A 20691-nucleotide genomic window follows, 5' to 3' on the forward strand; every position below is an offset into this window, starting at 1 on the left:
GCATCCAGTCAAGACAGCGAGCGGACGTGTCATTGTGAAACCAAGGAGGCTTATTGAGGAGTAGCCTCAGTAACCAGTACATACTTCACGTTCTTATGTTTGGTACAATGTGTAGGGAGGTTGTGTACTACTAGTTAATCCTGTTCAAAGAAAGGAAAAAAAAAAAAAAAAAAGTAGAAATTAGACACTGGTAATGCTGTAATGTTGGTTTAAAACATGAATATGTTGTTTGCTTTTGAGTGGTTTAATATACCTGTTGGATGGTTAATGAAGATAGTAAGACCTTTTTAGTTTTTTCTAAAAGAAGGGGGATGTCATGATATTAGAATAATTAGATTAATCCGCATGTCGAAGGGTATTGTGGTATGGAAATGAGTCCCGGTAAAACGTGTTAATGGAAGAACCCCAGTGCACAGTAAAGGCTACATAGAACCCATGGTCGTCTGTTTTATTTAAAAGCTCATCATAAAACAAGTGGTGAAACAGAAACCCTGATATCTGTCCGGCATCGAGTGACACTGTCAGAGTCCGAATGGGAGACCTTGGATTATATTGTTATTCCCATGTTGAAACAGAGCAAGAAATCGTACAGTCACTCAAGTTTTAATTATAGAGAAACTGAATATAAAAATTAAGCAATAAAAAAACAATGATAAGCTGCAGCACTAAAGACTAAAGCCATTTTCAAGTAAACAAATTTGGATACTAGTGCCATAATGAAGATCTTTTATCTGAGATGTAGGTACAGTAGATAATATACCATCTAATGTACCCACATCATTCCCATATATGGCATTGGTGGAAAGGTTGCGTCAGGTTTACATCTGGAGTTTCACTGCGGTACACAAAAAGAAGTCGTTCATATTGTGTTTTTTATTATTGTCTTCCTACATTCATACATATATTCCATTTTCATCCATCCATCCATATAATCGAATAAAACTGGATGCTGTAATACTTGTATGGATTTTTCCTATGATTAATCAAAGATCAACGGCGTCTTACTAAAGAAGCCAACCTCCACAGAAGATTATTGTATTTGATCAAAATAAATATTTATGTACTGAGTTTTAAAGAACAATGCATTCCTTAAACTGTTAAAAATGAGGAAGTGACAGATAATAAAGATGAGTAATACAATTATGTTAAAAATTACAAAATGACATTTGTGTTCCACAAGAGAAGATTATAAAGAACTATACTGGGATTATAGATAAAACTTCAATCCTGCTGGGATCCCAAACACAATCTTCCTCCAAGCCGCTAGGAACCATTCCGCACCTGGGGGGCACCCAGGCTGTGTCATACCCATTCTCATGCCAGGTTTTTTGGAGGGGGTGTCCCTGCCGGTCGATCTTCTTTACTTTTCCTACTCGAACCCTCAGCTTGAGTACAGCTCGCTGCTCATTGTAGGGTAGAATTTTTGGGTAAGCTTTGGCCTTCTGAAAGCTCCGACTGACATAGACTCCAGGTCCAAGCATGCCGCCACTGGACCGCTGAAATCCGTGATTTTGAATATTATATGCAGCTGTCAGGGTGGTACCATGGTACATGATGTACCACCTCCTACCTCTCTTTATGTCACGCTCCAAATGGGATTCAAATGGTGCACCAAAGTCATCATTAAAGTTTGCCATACTTTCTTCTGCCAACTAGTCCCTTTGCTTCTGGAGTAATACACTGATGTTTTCTGTACCAAACCTACAAAATAATTAACAGTGCATGTATATGACATGATAATAAACATAATTATATGATCTTATATGAATTTATTTAAATTATTTTTTTGTCATACTGATGCTCACTTTATGGTGTATTATAATCAATGAAGAGTGAATTATATTTTGGGGTTTCACACTTACCTCTTCGACTGAAAATCCACTTAAATCAGTTCCTTCAGAGCGATGAGTTAAGTGTTCCCTGTACTTTAATTTTCACTTTCATTGAAAGATAAATGTAGATACACTGGTTTTGTCACGCCCATATTGTGTCACAGTAAAGAATTTCCTCCTCCTCAACACAAACCAATACACTAAAAGGACATAAAACCAGTTTGCCTTCATAACACTACATTTTTGTGTTCATTATTCTGAAGCAAGCTAGAAACTCGGATTTGATTTTGTGCACTCTTGCTAAAAGTAAGGCATACATACATAATGTAAATCATTAAAATCGGCAAAGTAAATTTGGCTTTGAGTTTTGATTTTCATGTTACAGAGAACACGAGTTACCAAAAGAACTGTGTAAAAGAAAAGCAAAAAAAAAAAAAAAAAATATATATATATATAACCACAAAAAGGAAGTGGCATGGTGGTGCAGTGATTAGCACTGTTGCTTCACTCCTCTGCGACCAGGGTTTGAGTCTCTGCCAGGATTGCATTTCTGTGGAGTTTGTATCTTCTTCCTGTTTTGTCGTGGGGCTTCCTCCAGGTACTCCAGTCCTCCCCCCCCCCCCCCCCCCCCTTACTAAATTGCCTATAGGTGTGTATAAGGTATAGTCTGCCCTGCATTGGATGGCACCCCACCCTGGGTTGTTCCCTGCCTTGCAGCTGTGGCCTCCACAATAGGCTCTGGGCTCCCCTGCAACCCTGAATAGAACAAGTAGTTTCTGGAGACAGATGGATAGATGGACAGATAACATTAAGAACATAAGAACATAAGAACTATACAAACGAGAGGAGGCCATTCGGCCCATCAAGCTCGCTTGGGGAGAACTAAACTAATAGCTCAGAGTCGTTAAAATCTTATCTAGCTCTGATTTAAAGGAACCCAAGAATTCAGCTTGCACTACATTATCAGGAAGGCTATTCCATACTCTGACTACACGCTGTGTAAAGAAGTGCTTCCTTAAATCCAGCTTGAAATGTTCTCCCGCTAATTTCCATCTATGGCCACGAGTTCGTGTATTTAAACTAATGCTGAAGTAACTATTTGGTTGAACAGCATCCAAACCTGTTAGAATCTTATATACCTGGATCATGTCCCCCCTCAGTCTCCTTTGCTTGAGACTGAACAGATTTAGCTCAAGTAACCGTTTCTCGTATGACATTCCTCTAAGACCAGGAATCATTTTTGTGGCCCTACGCTGCACCTTTTCTAAGGCCACAATGTCCTTTTTAAGATATGGTGACCAAACCTGCACACAATATTCTAGGTGAGGTCTCACCAAGGAATTGTATAATCTTAGCATTACCTCCCTTGACTTAAACTCCACACACCTGGAGATATACCCCAACATCCTATTGGCCTTTTTTATTGCTTCCCCACACTGGCGAGAATGGGACATGGAAGCATCAACATACACACCAAGGTCTTTCTCATGATCAGCTACCTTTATTTCAGTGACACCCATGAAATACCTGTACTTTATATTTCTGCTCCCTAGATGGAGTACCTTACATTTATCGACGTTAAATTTCATCTGCCAGGTATCGGCCCAGTCACTAATTAAATCAAGATCCCGCTGTAGCTGCTGAGCCACTAATTCAGTATCTGCTACACCACCCACCTTGGTGTCATCTGCAAATTTCACCAGTTTACTGTATATATTGGTATCCATATCATTTATGTAAATTAGGAACAATAGTGGTCCTAAAATCGAACCCTGCGGTACCCCACTATGAACGCAAGCCCACTGTGACATTGTGCCTCTTATAACTACTCGCTGTTTCCTATTTGTTAACCAGTTATCAATCCAGGTCGCTACGGTACCTAAAATACCTGTCGCTTTGAGTTTAAGTAGGAGCCTCTTGTGGGGGACAACATCAAAAGCCTTTTGGAAATCTAAGTAGATGACATCATAGGCCTTCTTATCATCAACTTCCTGAGTAGCTTCCTCAAAAAACTCCAACAGATTTGTTAAACAGGATCTACCTCTCCTAAATCCATGCTGGCTATCCCGCAAAATGTTATTGGAGTCCAGGTAATCTACCATTTTCTCTTTGATTATAGCCTCCATAACTTTACCAGTTATACAAGTTAGACTGATTGGCCTATAGTTAGACAAATTACTTCTATCCCCTTTTTTGAAAATAGGCGTTATGAAGGCGTGCTTCCAATCAGAAGGTACCACACCTTCAGATAAGGATTTTTGAAACAGTAAAGTTAAGGGTCGGCAAATAATATCCCTCATCTCTTTTAACACTATAGGTAAGATGCCATCAGGACCCTGTGATTTATTTATTTTGAGCTTAGCTAGGCTTTGCAAAACATCTGCTTCAGTTATATATATATTAGCTATAGACAATGCTGGATAGGTAATAACTGGTAAATTACTAAGGTCCTCAACAGTGAATACCCGTGCAAAACTATCATTGAACTCATTTACTATATCAATGTCGTTTACTATTATAAGACCCTTACTATCCTGCAGATTAGTAATTTCAGGTTTTAGAGCTCTTTTAGAGTTAAAATACTGGAAGAAACTTTTAACGTCATCCTTAGCTTCCAATGCAACCATCCTTTCGACATTTCTTTTATCATTGTTTAACTCAGCCTGTAGACTTAGATATTCCAGCTTAATTCTGTCATCGTCAGTTATTTTCCATTGCTGGAACAAAGCCCTTTTCCTCCTTACTTTATGCTTTATTTCCCTAGTAAACCACCTAGGTTGCAATTTCCTAGATTTATTCTTGCTGGAAACAGGTATGAAGTCCTCTTGCACTTGCAATAATGTGCTTTTAAAAAATTCCCAGGCCTCTTCAACAGTTTTGTTATTTAACTCCATCCAGTTCACAGTTTCTAGTTTTAGTCTCATACACTTAAAGTCAGCCTTCCTAACATTATATATTTTTGATTTCGACTTAGCTCTTCGAACACTAAACTTAACCTCAAATTTGACCATGTTATGATCGCTACTGTCAAGTGGTTCTAAAACGTCTAATTTACCAATCCTGTCCTGGTTATTAGAGAGAACAAGATCAAGAATGGCATCTCCCCTGGTAGGGGTGTTAACAAACTGAGTAAAAAAACAATCCTGTACTAATTCCACCATCTCCAGTTCATTTTCTGAAGAGCCAGTGACAATGTCCCACTGCATTCCTGGTAGATTAAAATCACCCATAACTACCACATCATTTTTATTGCTCATAGTCCTAATATCACTGTATAACAATCTGCTTTCCTCAGCAGCTATATTAGGTGTTCTGTAACAAACACCGACAATTAGGCTATTTGAGTTTTTAGCATCTAATTTTACCCATATTGCTTCCGTAGTTTTATTTATATCAGTAAGTTCCCTTGCCTGCAAGTTTTCCTTTACATATACTACAACACCACCTCCCTTTTTTCCTATACGATCCTTACGGAACAACGTGTAACCATCCATATTATATTCTTGTCCATCCTTTTCACTCAACCACGTTTCAGTTATTCCTATAAGAGAAGACATTAAGAGAAGACAGGGTCAAGGTTGGTTTACTGGGGTCACAAAAGGCACCACATCTGTCTTCAGTATTTTACAGGATCATCCTTTTCACAGTTGTTTGGTCCAAACCCTCAAGCCAATATTTAAACAAAACAGGTGAGGCTGTTTCCAGAGAAGTGGTGGAGAAGAGGATGGCCAGCAGGTGGATGACGTGCAACACCTGCTAGCCAAGTAGGGAGGAGACACAAAGGGCAGCGTAGGACGGGCCTTGATGCTGACATACGCTATTACACCTATATGGCTGCTTTTGAGAATTTGCAAATTTGGCTTGTGCCTCCAGACTTACTAGTTAATTATTTTTCTATGCTTTTCTGTATTTCTCATTGTTTTTGACCGTATATAGGCCTGTCACTATTTTATGAATGTTAGGAATTCAATTTATCAGGCCCTGATAAACGGGTTAATCGTCATTTTTACCAGTCAGTGGGCGTTTCTGATGCTTTGAGGAAACAGTCTTAGAAAAAAACAACACAAAGTGAGAGTGTAGGCTGAGTGCAATGACATGCTAACACAATACATGGATATACTGCCCTCCAGGCTCAGTTCCTCACATAGATCTGTGAATGTTTTAAGAGAAATGTGAGTCATGGTTATAAATAGACCATAACTACAAGAAAGAAGAATTCAGTTTTATCAACACAGTACTTGTAGATGGTGGCTGAACGTAGGGCCACCTTTGGAGATTGTATCTGTGTCTTGCCAGCTTTTCCTGGATGAATAATGTCAGATAAAATTATGTCCCACAGTCAACTTTAATCTGGTCCCGCAGTCCACAGGAAAGCACAGCAGCAACTTTAACCATAAACATTATTTTTATAAGTTCTAGATCCCTGAACAGTCTTTCTTCAGAGTCACTCCTAATGAGTCAACTTTGGGTTCCACCCTAAAAAAGTAATTTTACCTGTACACATCTTCATAAATGACAATGCTGTTCCTTACTGGCATGGTAGAGTGACTGACAACCATCTTGTTGAATCCTGGAATAGCAATGACCTGTAGGGAAGTGGCTAAAGATTAAGCATATCATATTGGGCCTCCCAGTGCAGACAAATCCATTTATTTTCCAGATTTTTTAGGGCCCTGCCATTCAGGGAATCATCCTAACCCCCCCCCCCCCCCCCCCTCGCAACGACACCATTGATAACATGTTTCACTCCAAATACAAAACAACCTTTTTTGATCCAAATGGAGCTTGCAACCCATGTACTCTGCTCTGTAGGGTATAGGGCTTAGAAGTCAAGGGCCCTATAATATAAAATACAAATTATAAATATGCATTAATCTGGGTTGGGGCACTAACCCATTGCAGGGCGCACACACACAACAATCACTCACCCACACACACCTATGGACAATTTAGTAACTGCACTTAGCCTCAGCATGTTATTTGACTGTGGGGGGTGGTACTGGAGTACCGGGAGGAAACCCGATGACAACACGGGCAGAACATGCAAACTCCACACACATGGAATGCTGGTGGAGACGCAAACCCTGGTCCCAGAGGTGGGTGGTGACAGTGCACCACTATCCCACTGCACCACTATCCCACGCCTTTACAATCATACTAAGGAAAATCTGATAATGGGCCATTTTTTAATCTTCCTGATCTTATTGTCAAAACAAGAAACAGGTTGTTTCCCAATTCTGGTTTTTCCACATTAAAATGAAAATACATTGGCTGTCATATACTTATAACTATACTGATATTTACTGATAAATACTTGTGCATTTGTACTAGCAAACCTCCACTCTGTCTCCCCTTCTTCTGTTGCTTCCTGCACCCTGTCTTACCTTCCTGACCCTGACTCCTTTTCCTCCTTGGCACTGGAGTCTGCAACTGATACTCTCATCTCCTCACTTTACACATCCTTGGACAAACTCTGCCCGCTGTCCTCCAAACCCAAGAAAAAAACTGCTCCTTGGCTTTCAGCTGCATTACGCACCAACCGAAGAGAATTGCGGGTAGCAGAGAGGACGTGGAAGAAATCTAAGCTTGATGCAGATCTGTCTTCCTACCGTACTCTGCTATCCAAATTCTCTTCAGATGTGACTGCAGCTCAACATACCATAGTCCTCCTCAGACTCTTCACCAAGCTGAGGGATCTAGGACTGAGTGACCAGCTGAACAGATGGATTCTGGATTTTCTTACAGGAAGACCCCAGGTGGTGAGAGTAGGCAACTGTGTATCACCCTCAACACGGGAGCTCCACAGGGCTGTGTCTTGAGCCCACTGCAGTACACCCTCTACACCCATGACTGTGTAGCCACACTCAGGTCAAATTCCTATGTGAAATTTGCTGGCGACACAGTAGTGCTCGGCCTCATCTCCAACGATGATGAGTCGGCCTATTTGAAAGAAGTGGAGAACCTGGAAAGCTGGTGCCAGCATAACAGTCTCCTGCTGAATGTCAACAAAACAAAGGAGCTGAATGTGGACGACATGAGGCAGCAGGGTTCTTACACACCTGTCCTCATTAACTCTCTGGGGTTGAGTGCGTCACTTCCAGTGCAGAGCGAATTCTATAGAAATGAATTGAGGTCCATTATCAGATACAGTGGTTCACAGATTACCTGCTGAACATTGAATCACGAAGCAATGGTAACAGAGGGTGTGAAAGTGACCTCTGGCCACTTACTGTAGTAGTGGACCAGTGTCAGGGCAAAACAGCAGTATAGAGAAGCAGTCTCCATTGGACCAACCACATCAATGTTTAGCTTTTCCTAAGACTGGTGGAAAGTTAGCTGGTTATAGGGGCACAATAGAGGGAACAGCAGAGTTGTCTGAAGACTGGCACAGGTAGCAGCTCTTAATCTGTGTGGTCACAAATTCATTTACACCTGGCCAACAGTAAACTTCATGGAGCCACTCTTTGGTTCTCACAATGCCTCAGTGACCTTCTTCAGCCAGGCTAACCAAGGTGTGATGCGGTGTGACAGGTGCAATGAGTCTTAAGCCTCGGAAAGTGAAATCATCTTGCACAGACAACTTGTGATGGAGTTTGAAATATGGGTGTACAACTGCACTTACAGCAGCAGGTGAAGAAGGCCAACCATCAGCGATCTGGATACCCAATGAGTGGAGCTCAGGACAGGAAGCAGATGAGACAGCAGACAGGTGATCAGCAGACAGGTGATCAGCAGACAGCATAGTCACAAACTCAGGCTCAGTCTCATCAGCAGCAGCAGGCAGAGGCTGGTCGTAAAAGTCGTAAAGCACCCTGGATTTCAATACTCTATTTAATGCCTGTCACTAATAATGATTCCATGTAATGTCAGAGTTTTGCGAATATTTTTTAAGTCATTTCCAGGCTAAATTAAATCTCAGTCATGCCTTTATACACCAGTCTACAGAGGGAAGACTAGATCACGTACTCGATACAGATATTTTGTGGCCATAGTATATCAAGAGCTGGCCACAAAATAGCTGAAAAGTGTGCATGTTATAGCTATGTTGTTACCGCCAATAAGTTTACTGTGGCCACATTTTATTTTTATCATAAATTAGTATAGCTTGGCCACAATTTATTGTTTATTTTCCAGATGTCATATTTGGGGCTTGCTAGGTAAACGTGCAGCTAAGCTGGGCCATTGGGACCTAGACAGCAGATATAACGGAGCCCTACATTCTTCTGGGATTACCTGCTGCCAAAATAGCTGACCTGTTTGGAGTGTCATCAAGAACCATAAGAGGAAGAAATGGCTTCTGAATATTCCATAGTTGTTAATAATGCCAGGTTACAGAATTAGGATAATTTGACAGGTTACTTAATAAATAAAAAATTTAAACAAAAAATGCATCCAAATGGTACATCAGTAAAGTGATTTTAAAATTTTGCTGTGCGCAGTCTTCAGGAGGTTGTCAGATTTGTACACTCCATTGACTTATGAGGAAGTTGATGGCTTTGTAGCAGAGATCCACAGACATAATCCCAAAGCAGCGATTAGGAGGATCCTGGGCCTTCTTAGATCACAGGGCATACATCTGCGGAGTAAGCAAGTATGCTGGGTGTTTGCTGATGAAAGTCACAATTGTACTTGTGCCAGATTTTTACATAAATGACAATGTAATATTTTCATACCTATATTTGCTATGCTGTTATGCAGCAGTTCATGAATGGATGTATGGAGTGTTTATATGTAAAGAATGCCTTAACGGGCCTGAAGACCTGACTGAGAAGGGGAGAATTTATGACAGCGCATTAGACACTTATTATTATTGTGCATTTATAAATACATACGTTGTGTGTTGCTGCATACAGGAATATAAAATGTAATTGAGGACAAACGCTGTTGGTAGTTTTGCAAGGGTGACGGCACTTTGATAATTAATGTTATGTTAATGTATAAATGTGTGAATACTAGTGCTCCTTGCAATGTTTTGTGTGAGTGCTTGTGTGTGTTGCAGCCCATCATCTGCAGAACTGCTCAGAGTGGATCCTGAGGGCACCCTAGTGAGGCAATTTTCCATGCAGACAGTACAGAGTCCCTGCTCTACACAGCTTATAGCACATTGATGGAAATCACAATCTCGAAAGGCCAAGCTCCATATTAACTTCTTCTAGTCCTCTGTCAACTCTATGGACCCTTTCAACTGTCAATCATAAAGTTACAACTCAGCAAAGAGAGAAAAACTACTGAACTGTGCAATTCCTGGTAAATAGCAAGTCTGTAGCAGAGACTGCCTCCCTGACTCCTGTATCGCAGCAGCCTTCCGTGTCAGTGGAGACCTTTTCAGGCTTCCACCACTCACAATGTGGACAACAGCTGGGCTTAGACCAGTCAGACAAGGACCACAGTGTAAAACTTAATGGTTCACTTACCTTCCAATCTGAAACAAATGAAGACTTTAAATAAGTGATTCTAAAGGCTGAACTCTGCTTTAAACTCTGGGTGTCTAATGAAACTGCACTTAAGAAAACAAGTCCATATTTATAAAACTGCGTGTGCACATGGGCTCCACATAACTTGTTTATATTTCACCAAAAGCTTGAAAATATACGCTTTAAAAAAAGCTCAGTCCCACCCAATACACTCCCACACAATTCAGTACAAATAGTTAATACTAAGGCATTTGTGCTTTTCTAAATGTTGATATACATATAAACAAGTTTGCACATTATTGCACTTCAATGACATTAAATGGAAGATCAAAAATTTGCTCTTAAAAACCTGTTTATGCAATAGTATAAATTTTATGCAATAGTATATATTGACCACGTGGTATGGAGTTAATCCTTTTACATTAATATTGATTAAGGGGATTGATTCTGATCGGGTGGGCTCTGATCGTCCTGAATTCAGATTAATCGTCCATGATTCACCCCAAGTGAACTGCACGAACATGTTGTCCTCTACCGATCTCCATACAATGAAATCTATTTCACTACTGATCTCCATACAATGAAATCTATTTCGCCGTAAAGAACTTCGGCTCATAAAAGAAACCAGGATGCTTATCTGAGCCATTAGATCGGCATGCAGAATGCTTATCTTGGTTTCGGGAGACAGAGGGGGGTCGTTATCTAGCACCCTATGTTGTCGGTAGGGGGGACAGGGAGGCGTTGCGCAAACACCCGGCACCAGGACGCCTATTGTATTTTATTATCACAAGCAGCAACACTCGGACAAAAGGGGGAATTGGATAACACCTTGCCCTGGGGGGAAGGGGTGAGCCTGGCCAGATCACCCCCTGCCCACAGGTAGCACCCAATTTGGTATAAAGGATGGGGAAAACTCAGTACTGACCGGAGCTCAGCCGTGGGATAGAGCGCGCATCGCCCGGCATTTCTCGGAACTCACGTGTTGGTCTCCTGCCAGGACTGAAAAGGGCTCCCCAGTCCGTGTGTGAAGGTGGGTGATGATGGCACGTCCGAGTGTAAATAGTTTAGCAGCTGCTTTTGCGTTCGATTGATTAAGGGGATTAATTATCACTGCTTGTGATAATAGTTCGCCTTACCTATATTTTTATTGTTGCTTCCTATATATATATTCGTATGATTTATACTATTCTATATCTCTGGTGGTATAAGGTTGTCTTGCATTGTTTTTAATTGATATTGATTTTAATGCGAGGTTATCTTGTATCACTTGTATTAAAGTGTTTTTGAGTGAACCTAAGCGTGCCTGTTTGTTCCTTCGAGAGCCCTATATCCCTCTCTCATCCATTTTAAGACAGCGGAATTTGCATGTTCTCCCCATGTTGTCGTAGGGTTTCCTCTGAGTACTCCGGTTTCCCCCCACAGTCCAAAAACATGCTGAGGCTTGGAGTTACCAAATGGCCCACAGGTGTGTGTGTGTGTGTATGTGTGTGAATAGTGCGTGAGGGTGCCCTGCGATGGGCCAGCGTCCCATACTGGGTTGTTCCCTGACTAGCACCCATAGCCTCTGGAATAGGCTCCAGACCCTCTGCAATCCTGAATAGGACAATTAATGGATTCTCTTTTGATACCACAGTCATAGTCCGATAGTCATTACAAATCACGATATCAGCATAGGTCCATCCATCCATCCATCCATTTGCCAAACCGCTTATCCTATTGGGTCGCGGGGGGTCCGGAGCCTATCCCGGAATCAATGGGCACGAGGCAGGGAACAACCCAGGATGGGGGGCCAGCCCATCGCAGGGCACACTCACACACCATTCACTCACACATGCACACCTACGGGCAATTCAGCAACTCCAATTAGCCTCAGCATGTTTTTGGACTGTGGGGGGAAACCGGAGTACCCGGAGGAAACCCCACGACGACATGGGGAGAACATGCAAACTCCGCACACATGTGACCCAGGCGGAGACTCGAACCCGGGTCCCAGAGGTGTGAGGCGACAGTGCTAACCACTGCACCACCATGCCGCCCCTCAGCATAGGTCGGGTATGTTAAACTTGGCTGATATTACCGGCTGATGTTAAAACATTATCGAAAAAGCATCAATTTTCTGTATTTGCTTGTCCCATTCAGGGCTCTGTTAATTCATCATTTCATCTGGGCTGCATTGTTCTTACATTTTCCACAGAATAAAAAAAAATATGTACAGTGAGGGAAATAATTATTTGACCCCCTGCTGAATTCTTAAGTTGACCCATTAATAAAGAAATAAGAAGTCTGTAATTTCACTGGTATGTTTATTTAAACAGCAAAAGAAGGTTATTAACAAACTAAACAAGAAAAAAATCATGTATAAGTTACAAAGCAATTTGTCATTTATCTAGGGAAATAAGTATTTGATCCCTTGTAACACAGGCTTTAGTACTTGGCAGAGTAACTATTGTCGGCAAGCACAGCTGTCAGAGTCTCTTGTAGTTGGTCACCAGGTTTGCACACAGCTCAGCAGGAATTCTCATCCACTGCTCTTTGCAGATCTCTGAAATCTTTAAGGATGTTAGGTTGCCGCTCTCTGGTTTTCTATGGGATTAAGGTCCAGAGACTGGCTACTCCGTGACCTTAATGTGCTTCTTCTTGAACCGCTCCTTTGTTATCTTAGCCGTATGTTTAGGGTTATTGTCTTGCTGGAAGACCCTCCTGCATTTTCAAGGCCCTGGCTGAAGGAAGGATGTACTCATCCAAGATTTTATGGTACATGGCCCTGTCCATCTTTCCTTCAATGTGGTACAGCCATCCTGTATCCATGGCAGAAAAACACCCCCAAAGCATAATGCTTCCACCTCCATGTTTGGCAGTAGGGATGCTGTTCCTGGGGTAAGAGTCAGGATTATTTTCCCTCCAAACACAGTGAGTAGAGTTAAAGCCAAAAAGCTTGACTTTGGTCTCATTTGACCACATTTTTCTAAGCCTCCCTGGAATTATCCAGGTGCCCACTGGCATACTTCATACGGGCCTGAACATGGGCCCTCATGAACAGCGGTACTTTGCGAGCACTGCAGGATTTCAAACTAACGGCATAATGTGTAACTGATGGTTTTCATGGTGACTGTGGTCCCTGCTGCTTTGAGATAATTAACAAGCTCCTCCTGTGTAGCTCTGGGGTTAGCCCTCACCATTTTTAAGATCACTGATACTACTCAAGATGAGATCTTCCTTGGGGTCCCTGACTGAGGGTGATTGACAGTTATATTGTCTTTCTTCCATTTGCAAGTAATTGCATCAACAGTTGTCACCTTCTCATCAAGCTATTTGCTGATGGTCATGTAGCCCATTCCATCTTTGTGAAGGTAAACAATCTTGTCTCTGATACCATTAGACAGCTCTCTGGTATTTCCCATCGTGATAAATTTGAAGATGTAGACAGGTTAGTGACCCAAGAATACTATATAACAAAGTAATGCCATTAAATATGAATGCTGGCTTGTTATCTGCTAATACTTAACTAAGTACTACTTGTGGTGTGTTAGTGCACATGTTAAGCATTTAACCCCTTGAACTCCTGCCTGGGAATCATCGCATGATGACAACCAATGTCTGTGTTAGCTATGATCCAGCTGGATATCAAGGTGAAAATCCCTTTAGTTCCTGTCTGTAATTTGTCAAAAAATGTCACCAAACGTGAACATGAGGAATGATGTAATGGTGAAAACAACTTTGGACCCGTCTGTTTACAAGAAAAAAACACTTTCAGACATCATACTGAAGTGATGCTTTTAGTGACCCAAACCCTTTAAATTCCAGAGATTCTACTTGGAAAATATTGGATAATATTAACCTTATAAGAAGTGATATTTTTGTTTAGATGCCATATTCTGTCATGAAAATGTTTAGGCTCTTGGTCTTTTGCTTGAATATGGTAAAGTAATGAAAACCAGTACAGATATAAAAGCACATCAGACCTTTTAATGGTTAATAATAAATAGACTTTATTGTTTTCAGAAGTCATTTTTTATCATGCTTAAGTAAATTTCCATTTAATCACAGTATTTTGTTCATACTGGCTTCTGCCTGCAAGTGTTTACATTACAGCATTTAAGGCCTTTGCTCCATGAATTTTGGGCCATGCATCAAAAGAAATCACATCAGTTTTATATGTGATACAGAAATGAACATAATAAAATGTATATAATAAAACATTTCAGTACAATGGTATATTGCGTCTAAGGATAAACATTTTTGTTCATTAGCAGAATTATAAGCTACAGAGACAGACAGATAATTCAGAATTCTGTTTCTCAGTGTTTGCGTTTCTGTCTCTCTCTCTCTCTCTCTCTCTCTCTCTCTTTTTTAATAAAGTACACACAAACTATTACTGAAAATGCCCAGATATGTACTTTCCTCAAAGTGGTAACAAGTCAATTCAATTATTATGAATCGAAAGCCAAATGAAGTTCTGAAGGTAAGTCTCAGTAAATGAGTCAGGCGCCATCACCTCATTGCATTCGGCTGCGCAGCATTTAATTTACCCATTTACACATTTACCCCCCCCTGTCTGTGCCGGTGGCCGAACTAATATCGGCGACGGCCACACTGCGACCCCCACCTCGAATCGGCAGCCAGTGAAAAAGGGGTCGCTGTGTTAAACAGCCGCACTTCTTACTGCGCGCCGCTCCGGCACCCCGTCCCTGAGATACTGAGATACTGAGTAGACATTCCTCCGCCCCCTCCAAGTGCAGCTAGTCAGTTACCGGAGGGCAGGTACTCTCCACACCCCCCACCACAGGACAAAGCTGATAATTCCTTTTCTGTATATGAAAGTAAAAGGGATCTAAAGCCAGATTCACCAAGAAACACGAATAAGATTCTGGAATAATATAAAGACATTTGCATTGCAAGGTAAGAATATAATCAACAGATAAAACTAATAAAAAAGTATGTTTAACCTGCGGCGTCTGCGGAAAATTTTGATTGGGTGGTAATCAGGGGCCAGTTATATTTATGGGGGCGGCCGCGCCTCACCGTGTCTGTTCTGTGCTTCCGCTTTGAAAATAGTTTTTTTTAATTATTTTGATGTGTTGTGGTGGCCCCTTAAATCCGCCCCTGTCTAACACACATACTGGAATATAACAGCAGAATTAGATGCTTATTATAATTAGATACACTGTAAGTGATTGCATGGAGTAAATGAGTTCGCCTTAAGGCCACTTAAAAAAAAAAATTGGTTCTCGTCCCCGCCCGACCCGCCAAAATGCCTCCGACCCGAATTTTTATTTATTTATTTCGAAAAAATCGCATGGAAAATGCCCAAGAATGACGAAATTTGAATTTCCCACGCATTCCACATCGACGATTGATCCACATTGTGTAATCCTAGTCTTGGAATGGTTTCATGAACCTAAATTTGTCTCTACCTGAGATGGGCTGGTGCAAAGATTTAAATCTGGGGAAGTGATGTGGTACATGTTCTTAAGTACTTGTTTGTAGAGTTGTATTTCCTTGTTCAACCATTCAGGTTCCTGTATTTTGTAGATTCCTCGTGTTTTAACATGTTTTAATACACTTTCTTTCTAGATATATATTTTAAAATCTTGGTTTTTCATTTAGAATGGGAATGACAAACAGAATATTGGTTTCAAATAGTATCATTTTTATATTCACGAATGAAACATCAGCATAAAGTATCCAAATCCATAGTTGGGAAGGCATTTATGAGATACACATGGATCAAGGAATTTACATTCTTGTATTTTCTTACATTTAATATCTTTGAAACGCAACAAACGAAGAACTGAGGAGGCGTACTAAGTAGGTCTGTTTTCTTCGGTATGTATTTTCAAATATGCATTTTCTTGCATATTTGAAAGTCCAAACAGTCAATCAAAATTTGCACAAAAAAAAAAATAAATAAATAAAAAATCCGCCCTCCCGACCCACCCCCTCCAAAAAAAAAAGGACGAGAACCAATTTTTTTTTTAAGTGGCCTAAATACAATGTTACCTAAACATGGAGCGTGGGACACTATGGGAATAAACTAGACAGTATTTTGAAACTTTACGGTAAGGAGCCCTAAAGTCCCATAGGGTGACTTTTCCACACAAGTTACGCCTATTTACCTTCCTGGAATAAGGTCATTTACTATAAATTTGTATGCATCTGTAAGGACTTCAGATACACACAGACACCATATAATGGGCAGAATTATTTTCACATTGGAATGTAATGCAATGAAATTCTTGCTTCTCTCGTATGGGGCACCAAGTGTGAAGTGCTCGTTTTCATGCACAAAATACATTCTGTGCCACAAAAGCATTATTTAATGACGTGACCATGTAATGCCTTGCTGTCACTGTTCTCAGGTAAATTCCACCAAACCTGTTATACCTGAAATATCTGTTCCTGGAATGTACCTGAGAACTTGTGGCTCATCAGAAGCCAAGTAGGACAGAAAACCTATCGGATAGTAGCTCTCTGGGACTGGAGCTGGAGACCTTTAGTGTAGCTGGTTTGTGTGAGGTGTGTGACTCAGCAGGTCAGTACCTGTGACCGTAAGATCGCCGTTTTAAATCCCAGGCGGGTCTCTGTATTTAATCAGTCATTTACGGAGTAGCAGGTCAGTACCTGTGACCGAAAGATCGCCGTTTTAATTCCCAGGTTGGGCTCTGTATTTAATCAGTCATTTACGTAGTAGCAGGTCAGTACCTGTGACCGAAAGATCGCCGTTTTAAATCCCAGGCGGGTCTCTGTATTTAATCAGTCTTTCACGTAGTAGCAGGTCAGTACCTGTGACTGAAAGATCGCCGTTTTAAATCCCAGGTTCGGCTCTGTATTTAATCAGTCTTTCACGTAGTAGCAGGTCAGTACCTGTGACCTGTGATCGCCGTTTTAATTCCCAGGCTGGGCTCTGTATTTAATCAGTCATTTACGTAGTAGCAGGTCAGTACCTGTGACCGAAAGATCGCCGTTTTAAATCCCAGGCGGGTCTCTGTATTTAATCAGTCTTTCACGTAGTAGCAGGTCAGTACCTGTGACTGAAAGATCGCCGTTTTAAATCCCAGGTTCGGCTCTGTATTTAATCAGTCATTTACGTAGTAGCAGGTCAGTACCTGTGACCGAAAGATCGCCGTTTTAAATCCCAGGCTGGGCTCTGTATTTAATCAGTCATTTACGTAGTAGCAGGTCAGTACCTGTGACCGAAAGATCGCCGTTTTAAATCCCAGGTTGGGCTCTGTATTTAATCAGTCATTTACGTAGTAGCAGGTCAGTACCTGTGACCGAAAGATCGCCGTTTTAAATCCCAGGTGGGTCTCTGTATTTAATCAGTCATTTACGGAGTAGCAGGTCAGTACCTGTGACCGAAAGATCGCCGTTTTAAATCCCAGGCGGGTCTCTGTATTTAATCAGTCTTTTACGGAATAGCAGTTCAGATAACTAGATTCTATGGAGCCTGTTGGGGCCACGAACAGTGAGGAAAAGTAAATCATCCTTGATTTAGTATTTCCTGGGCATGATAAATTAAATTGAGTGTATGATGTAGTACATCGTGTGCATGAAAAACAAACCCTCTTTGACTGTCTGTGGCACAGGGTCTGTGGTACGGTCTGTGGCACAGTGTTTGTCGTACAGGGCTCCTTAAGATGCTGTTGGAATGAGTTTGCATGTGTGTGAATACTAGGGTTTTGCAGTAATAAATTTATTTGCTCAAATCTCTGTATAAAGCATAATATATGTTATATTCAAACTTGAAAACGCTCTTCCATATCTGACAATGCGCCGTGGGCATGTTAGGTCCGATCACTCAGGCCTATATTATTTTAAGCTGAACACAGAGTATTTTTAGCCTCAATGTCGATATTCCTTCAAAAACAAAAACACTCAGGTAAACTTGACTTAGTCCCTGATCTTTTCAGTAGCTAGAAACTCCCCTGCAAGTAGCCACACAAAGTTGCATTCAGCTCCATGGTGGAAAGACGGGGTTATGGTCAATCAAACCTATAATTTGTGCATGATAATTAACTACCTGTATATACCACTGAGCCAATATCTGTATAATAATGCATAATCAATCCATCCATCCATTTTCCAACCCGCTTATCCTACTGGGTAGCGGGGGGGGGGTGGGGGGTCCGGAGCCTATCCCGGAAGCAATGGGCACGAAGCAGGGAACAACCCAGGATGGGGGGCCAGCCTGTCGCAGATAATGCATAATATGTCTCCCATTTCATCTTTGTCTTATTCTACTAGACCTGCCACATGTACACATAACGTTTCAGACAATTCTGTAGCAGAAATGAGGCAGGAAATACACTATTGTCATTCCAACAGCGTCTAGGTCTATGTAAAAGTGTTGATTATTAGATATTGTATTTTTATGTGTTTATTTACCTTTCATGTTTACAGAGACCTCGGCAAGAATCATCTGCTCTGGATCAGCGACAAAATGGAGGAACCTGCTTCGGAAATGAGCCCCTCTGTGGAGCGTAAAACAAAGGGGACTGAGAGGTAACAGTGTTACAGCCGACTAGCATGCATGTCTCTCTGGGTCTATAGTCAGGCCATAGTCTCCCTTTCCTCCAAAATCAGCCAATTCTTCTATTTTAGAGGCAACCATCACATCATCCCTCCTACGCAAAACAACCACATATCGTAAGGTGGTAGAGAACAAATAGTGCGTCAATGGGAATTCATTATAACGTGACTAATTTTCTTGATGCCATTAACGCGTGTTGAGTCAGATGGCAGCTCGGGAAAAATAATGAACAGAGAAAAAGGTATTTTGAATGGAAGGTTCAGCTTCAAAACTATGTCAGATCTGTTCTTAAATACCATAACAGGCTGTGGCTCTTCTCAGAACGATAGACACATTCACATTTTCATGTCTTAACATAATTATGATAATACTTTCATAAATATTAATAATTTATTTATGGGTTAATGTTATTTTCTGTGACGTCTTAACTGCCTAATTCATCTTCCTCAAAGTCATTCTCTACGAGAGTATGTCTCTGGTCAAATGATGTGGTTTCCGGAGTTTTCCTCAGTGTCCAAGATTGGATGTAGGCTTATTAAGTTTATTGGGATTCCTAATTCTTCCTAATAATATACTTTTTGTAGTAAATCATCACCACACCTTCCCAGATCTTCGTAAAATTATTATATTTTCTCCAATTTACATATTATAGCCAGCTGCGTTCGGAGTGCTAAGGACGTTTTGCGCTGCTCGGTCAACACAGTTACAAGTAGGGAAGTGGAGAGTGAAGGGCAGACAACTGTAAAGCCAAACGAACTTGGCTGAGGGTGAAGACTGTCGCTACAGAAGTGAACAATATTGTGATATTAGTCACCTGTGTGCTGTTACACGTCCCAGTGACTTAAAATGCATATATACCGATATCGCATTAAAAATCGTATCTCAAACCCTCTTCTCTATCCATTGTAAATCTTGGGTCAGACATTTAGGATAAAATGGCTTTTTGCTTTAAAAAGGTTGCCGTCTCGGATCTATTCTTAGTTATATGACTAAGTAATATGTAATATTTACTAGGTCAATGTGCCGATCTGTTGTTGGGTTTTTCTTAAGTGATGAAGGGTTTCTAATGACCTTTGGCCAATCTTGTTGTTGTTTATTGTTGGTAATTGATTTCCAATAATACATGCATACATTTGCATAAAGCAATCATGCCTTGCCAACTATAATATTGATAAGAATATTAACACCTGAAAAAATCCCTTTACGGTAAATGTTGAATAAATTCATGATTTAATTTGTGATTAATTTGTGATTATCTATGGACAGTTGTGCAATTAATTACGATTAAATATTGTAATCTATTGATAGCCCTAAAATATACAAACAAAAAAACTGGAAAAAAGCAACAGCAGCCAAGTCTAGTAACAGAGGCTGTAATTGTCACATCTGTGTACGGAGCGAGTGAGCAAGGAGTCAGGATTAGGCAGCTGAGGTGCAGGAAATGGGGTTTATTCAGGACAAACAGGCAGACAAAATAATACATGGTGAAGACTTCAATGACGGAACTGGGGATACAGACTCTGACATGAACTTATACACAGGACAAGTCGAAATAACAGGAGACAACTGATAACAATTAGGAATTCACACGAGGTTAATGAGGGGGCGTGGCACATGAGAGGATCGAACGAGCAGGTCATGACAGAACCCCCCCCCCCCCCCCCCCCAAAATGATGGACGAGACGGGTCCCGGGATACGGGACCTGGAAAACAAAAGCAAAACCATCAACGAGACACTGGAAACAGGACGGACACAAAGAACAGACACAACGGCAGAAGTCAGGATAACACCTGACACAAGCGCACGATAAAAGGAGACACTGGGGAAACACTGACCAGAGGAACCCAGGGACCAAGGGGGAACACCGGAGACACAAGAGGAGGAGGAACAGACACAGGAGGCACAAAACAAGGA

The 20691-nt window shown here is 41.1% G+C and overlaps 1 protein-coding gene across 1 annotated transcript in view; it reads left to right on the top strand.

Annotated features, from left to right (window-relative positions):
- The first annotated feature begins 15130 nt into the window (after positions 1-15130).
- Positions 15131-20691, top strand: part of LOC125721931 (NACHT, LRR and PYD domains-containing protein 12-like) — a 263381-nt gene continuing 257820 nt past the window's right edge. Inside the window, exons 1-2 of the mRNA XM_048998140.1 lie at positions 15131-15145; positions 18647-18748. Of these exons, the coding sequence (XP_048854097.1) occupies positions 18687-18748 (62 nt within the window). The 5' untranslated portion in view covers positions 15131-15145; positions 18647-18686. The remainder of the gene's footprint in view (positions 15146-18646; positions 18749-20691) is intronic.

This window comes from Brienomyrus brachyistius, unplaced genomic scaffold (assembly GCF_023856365.1).
Source record: "Brienomyrus brachyistius isolate T26 unplaced genomic scaffold, BBRACH_0.4 scaffold36, whole genome shotgun sequence".
Lineage (NCBI taxonomy): Eukaryota > Metazoa > Chordata > Actinopteri > Osteoglossiformes > Mormyridae > Brienomyrus > Brienomyrus brachyistius.